General features: G+C 43.9%; 2 protein-coding genes across 8 annotated transcripts in view; one reads left to right on the forward strand and one right to left on the reverse strand.

The window, feature by feature from the left end:
• Positions 1 to 51: 51 nt before the first annotated feature.
• On the forward strand, positions 52 to 1,171 carry LOC103374701 (WD repeat-containing protein 34-like; the record flags this gene model as incomplete). The annotated part of the gene is made up of 3 exons (XM_008304824.1): positions 52 to 314; positions 420 to 577; positions 831 to 1,171. Coding segments are annotated over 3 exons (660 nt in total), but the record flags the coding sequence as incomplete, so codon positions are not given.
• The window catches only part of sptan1 (spectrin alpha, non-erythrocytic 1), a 37,427-nt gene continuing 33,044 nt past the window's right edge, over positions 1,170 to 5,552 (reverse strand). For 4 of the 7 annotated variants that reach the window (XM_008304820.1, XM_008304817.1, XM_008304815.1 and 1 more), the window contains 9 exons: positions 4,892 to 5,004; positions 4,164 to 4,181; positions 3,883 to 3,945; positions 3,044 to 3,098; positions 2,700 to 2,896; positions 2,545 to 2,598; positions 2,315 to 2,461; positions 1,695 to 1,842; positions 1,170 to 1,616 (listed from right to left, as the gene is read on the reverse strand). In XM_008304820.1, coding sequence (XP_008303042.1) covers positions 1,491 to 1,616; positions 1,695 to 1,842; positions 2,315 to 2,461; positions 2,545 to 2,598; positions 2,700 to 2,896; positions 3,044 to 3,098; positions 3,883 to 3,945; positions 4,164 to 4,181; positions 4,892 to 5,004 — 921 coding nt within the window. In that variant the 3' untranslated portion in view covers positions 1,170 to 1,490. The remainder of the gene's footprint in view (positions 1,617 to 1,694; positions 1,843 to 2,314; positions 2,462 to 2,544; positions 2,599 to 2,699; positions 2,897 to 3,043; positions 3,099 to 3,882; positions 3,946 to 4,163; positions 4,182 to 4,891; positions 5,005 to 5,552) is intronic. The other 3 variants (XM_008304822.1, XM_008304821.1, XM_008304823.1) reach the window with 2 other exon arrangements.

The raw sequence follows: 5,552 nt of genomic DNA on the forward strand, positions 1-5,552 counted from the left end.
AATAATGTTCTTGCCAACTCTAAACAAACAGCGGTTTACTTTGGCTGACAGGACAGTGAAAACGTGTTGTGTTGCTTGCAGGGCCGTGGCAGCAACACGGTGGGAGTCACCTCCCTGGCTCTGTCTCCATGGGACTCTGACACCTTCTTAGTGGGCTCTGAGGGCGGCCTGCTGCTCAGATGCTCCTTCTCCTCCCAGACGCCGGCTGCAGTGCCCTCAGAGGGCTGGAGTGTGGCACTGAGAGCCCCAGCAGTCTTCTCTTTCAGGCCTCACAGCGGCCCCGTCCACTCCATACACTGCTCCCCATTCCACAGGTGACCGCTTTCTTACAGGATGACACAGGATCATTGTAGAAATATTCTATGGTGGTTTTACAGGTTACTCTGTCCTGGGTGAACTTTGTCATGTGGTGTTTACAGGAACCTGTTTGTGAGTGCTGGGACTGATGGTCAGGTCCACCTTCACTCTTTGCTGCAGCCCAGCCCGCTGCTCTCTCTCAGGGTTTCAGACTCCTACGTGTTTCAAGTGCAGTGGTCCCCAACTAGACCACTGGTTTTTGCTGCAGCCACTGGACAAGGTACAGCATCACAACTGTGTTATGATGATGTACGTGATTTGTAGTGTTTATGGCTTCACAGTTGAATTTACAGATTCTGCTCATTCCAAAATTGGAGTCATCATCTGTTTATTACATACTACCTCTACGGTCACTCATCAGATCTGAGCATGCTTTGTAACACTTGTATTAATAAATCAAGCAGTTTGGAGGGGACAAAAAAAAACTGTAAAATGGATGGTTTTCTGACTGACACTCAACATTTCTTTCCCAGGCGAGGTGCAGATTTTCGACCTGGGCCGCAGGTCTCCAAAAGCAGCAGCCATCATTGGACAGGGAGGTGCAGGTCAAGCTGCAACTTGTTTTGCCTTCAACCGTCAGAATCCTCACCTCTTAGCAGTGGGGAAAACAGACGGGACAATCTGCATTTGGCAGCTGAGCACTGATTTGACGGACCAGAGCTCCAGAGAGAGCAGCCAGCTGGAGCAGATTGCCAATCAAGTGGCAGAATGAGACGTTATTTGTAACAGATAAAACTGCATCGGACTGATGGCTCCCTGTCAGAAAAGTGCTGTATTTAAAGTGTGGAAGTGAAATAAATACAGAGTACAGGTTTCCAGTTCTAACCAGTAGCGTTTATTAAAGCACACTGCAGTTGTTAAGGTGTTGTTACAACATTGTTACTATTAGGTTCTTAAATTCATCAAAAGCTCAAGCTAAAACAGCTAAAAACAATCACATTCAAATGTAGACAGATCCACTATGCTATCATGAGAAGCACAAAGAGTTAAGGGTAGAGCGAGATAAATAGATAGTAAAGATATTTGTTATTGGTGAATATTCCTAGTGCCACAATCATGCAGTTTCAGCCGTGTGTTCCCGTTGAAGTGTGTGTGGAAAAACGCATCCCGATTGGTCACTGGTGGGCGAGGGATCAGTTGACGAAGAGCGAGCGAGTGAATTCCACGAAGTCGAAGGCTGACGGCAGCTCGCGGCCCTTGCTGTCGAGGTAGGGCTTCATGTGTGAGAGGCAGTAGTCGGCCTGCTCCTTGGTCAGGTTCTGAAAGGAAGAAGAGAACAGTAAGACCTCCATGCAGGCCTGAAGCTGAATGTTCACTGAGCAGTGAGCACATCTGACCTGGTAGAGCTCTTCTTTAGTGACGTAGGGTTTGTTCTCAGTGCTGAGGGCGAGGAAGGCGCTCTCGATCTCCTCGCTGGACTTGACGTTCTCTGTTTCACGGCTGATCATGAATGCCATGTACTCCTGCAACGACACGTTTCCATCCCTGCAGACAGATTGCTTGGAGTTAGGCAGCAGATACGACTGTGCACCAAATACCAACAACCATTACAGCTGTGTAAATGCATCAATGTCATTTCCTTCATAACAGAACCTGGGATGGACAAAAATGATAACTCGGGGATGCTGAAGAAAGTGGCAGAGCGGCTTAAACATTCCTAAGTCAATGAAAAACTGTAAGATACAATATTTGTAGGAGGATATTCAGGAAAAAGGAAGAAATGACAAGTCCTTTATAAAAGATATTTATCGACTATGTTAAAGTAAAAACGTTTGGCATTGTGCTCAGGCCGCCTTTGTTGTCACTCTGTTCTGTGACCCGTCAGATTCTTTGATCTGTTGCAGTTCAAATCAACTTGCTGATGCACTAACAATTTATTTGATTTAAATTCCCAAAATAATAGAGAAAAAAATAATATGGATTCAGACTGAATGAAGCAATCTCAAACGTGTCAGACCTGTTGGGATCCACAGTGTCCAGTATGGACTCGAACTCAGGATCAGGTTCTCCTTCTTCCACCATGGGCAGGTCGTAGCCGAGTGAGCGCAGACACGACTTGAACTCCTGATGGTTCAGACGTCCTGACTTCTCCTTGTCGAAATGCCTGCAAAGTAACACAAAGATGAGGATTTGACTTGGACCAAACACAAAGAGAAGTCATGGTAATGTCAGGGGAAATCCACTTACTTGAACATCATGCTGAACTCTTTCAGAGCCTCCTCTGTCACTCCAGTTGTGTTTCTGAGAGAAGGAGGACGAACATGAGCATAAAGCAGCATCAACACAGCTTTCATATTTCTAGCAGTACTCCCTGAATAGTGGGTTTGAATGCCACAGTGTACCTGGCCTGTATTTGTTGCTCCAGATTGTGTTGCATCCTCATTCCGAGTTGGTCCAATTGGTCCCACTGCTGGGCCAGACCCACTGTGCTGTGCTCTGTGTACTTGTTGTCCAGGATCAGTGCTTCCTCCATGGCTGCACCCAAGTCTTCAATTTTCTTCAGCTGGCTGCGCATGGCCCGGATCTCCTGGTGCTTACGCTAAATACACAAACACACATCAACAAAACATGACACATGGTGTCTTACTGCTCAGCGTGTTGGCATTACTGATTTTAATGTGTGTTGATGTCTATCTGGTGAATGTGGCTGTTGGATGGGCCATAACATATATACAGTGATATTTACCTTGGTGGCCTCCAGCTGGGACTCCAGGGTACCAGACTCTTCCACCATACACGACCTGACACCAACACAATCTCATTAGACACGAAGCAGCACAGTCTGGATAACTACTGCACACACACTGACACACACCGTTATTAGGAAGACACACATCCTTTTACTCCATCCAGTGTTCCAAAGAAGCCTTTCTCAGCTATAAATGAAATAGTGTTTGCAGTGTACTGGTTCTATAGTATGTAATTTGACTGGTCACTACTGTGATGAAATAATTTTTGGAATGACATTGGAAGTGGACCTTACAGTGCTGTCTTCATAGAGCAGAGCTGCATTCATGCTGAAAGTCTACTTGTAACCGAAACCATGCAAGGTTAGGGCTACTGCACACAGGAGTGGAAACTGCAGCCTGTCATTAGTAGATCATGAATATGAGAGCCAGTATTCTGTTACAGAAGATGATGTGCACCCAGAAGTCATTGCACAAAGATAAAATCACAATGACCCAATGGAAACGAATTGCAGACTACTAACCTTGCACTAATTATAATATGTGTATATATACACACACACAATGGAAGTCAGTGATTTGCAGTTTTCATTCCTGAAGTACACACAGTAAACAGGGACAACTAGTCAGCCTACTGTTTGAAAGCAGTGCTGACTGCAGCCCGGTGCTTTGAGTTAGAGGACTGGGTGATGTATGTTAGTACAGCAGGAAGGTGCTGAGTACAAAGGGGCCCAACATGGTGTTTTTAGACTAAAGTGCATGAGGTCACACAGCCCTGAGGGCACTGCGTGGGTCAGAAAAGCAAAAGAAAACAGAGCAAGGCTCGAAAGAGGTTGACCTTCCAGAAAGATCATCAGCAACTTGGTACTGATAGACACAGATAACCCGTCGATACGCTATGCTATTCAGAGAGAGGATGGGTGGGGGGGAGACCAGAGAATAAACATCAGACAAGGAAACAGAAGGAAAACATCTACATCAGGAAGAGAAGAGGGTGATCGTTTCAAAACCACACCCACCTTTGATATGAGAGTTACCTTCATCATCATATCCAGCACTGTTTTCACACAAACACACACACATTTATTCAAATGCATAAAAAAAGAAAGTAATATTAACCCATCCAGAAGATATGTCCTGAATAGCACAGCAATCCCAAGCACCAGCGAAGAAGCAGCCACGAGGAAGGAGGGGAGAGAGAAACAAATACATGTTAACAATATGATGTGACAACTCACTGCAGGCAACCCCCAGTGAACATGATTTGTGCTGAGATTCTTCACATATACCAACAAGGCAGAAAGCAACTTCACACCAGTTATAATCTGTTCACAGTAACTTTAACGGGAAGTCTTTTAAAAACATGTTTTAAAAATGCAAATAACAGTCACAAGCTGACTGCTTCGGTTTTTCCAAAGGTTCTTGAACTAATCGTGTACGACGTGCAGTTTTTTTTTTTGGTAAAATTGACCAAATGTGAGCTTAAAAGCTTAATATTTTACCAAAATCAATTTATTATATGAGTCTCATTTTAAAAATTGACAAAAATAAACCGTTTTCAGATTCTGTAAAAGACAAAAAAAATCTGTGCCCATCGATGCAACATACTACACAAATGACAAGTTTTCGGTGTGTCTACTTCTAGTGATGCTTTGGTTATTTCAATAGTGCTGCAGGACTTCATTTTGCAGTAAACAACAAGGCCACAGTGGGTGAAAATGCCTCAAGAGCAATAAACGGCCAGAAATTTCTTGAGGTTCAGACTATGTGAAAGAAGAACTGTGGCAGACTGTAAAAACCTCATCCCAAGTTGTACAAAGACTCAGTTTGACGAACATGTCCTCTACCTGGTCTCTTGTAGCCACTGGTGGAAAGCGTTGGCATGCTGCGCAAACTCCTGACGCAACTTGTCGTTTTCTTCTTGCCTCCTCTGCTCCTTCTGCAACTCCAGCTCTCGCTCCTACATACATTTACACACAGAGGACAAACACATACCAACAAGATAAACTGCACTGAAAACAAATGACAAAATACTCTCGTATTCTCATAAACTTGTGCTCAGATTGTATTTAAAAATCACAGAAAGTGATTTCTATAGCCCCTTTCAGGCCTGGAATGTGTAACATTGCTTCAATAATCTATTAAAGTTACGGCATTTTAGTTATGCAGACATGGGTCACGTTTCCATGAATGTTCCTCACCGCCTCATGCAGAAACAGTCTCTAAAGTATCTGTCATTCACATGAGATTAAATAAATGGTAAATGGTCTGCACTGACACAGTACCTTTCTACTTTAGTGGTACTCATATCATGATGTACTATAATGCAATAGCAGAAAAAATTCTTAACTCATAGCAGCTTCTTAAACTGCTTAGTTTATTTCTGATTTCTTTCCGTCTTTATTTCTAAACAAAATATGTAGCTGCAGCTGATAGACTTGGCTTACACAGTGTGATCTGCAGTCGGTTCCTGGACTGGACTGATCCACTCTCCATGCTCTATCTGAT

Source organism: Stegastes partitus, unplaced genomic scaffold (genome assembly GCF_000690725.1).
Source record: "Stegastes partitus isolate 25-593 unplaced genomic scaffold, Stegastes_partitus-1.0.2 Scaffold2329, whole genome shotgun sequence".
In the NCBI taxonomy this organism is placed as follows: Eukaryota; Metazoa; Chordata; class Actinopteri; family Pomacentridae; genus Stegastes; species Stegastes partitus.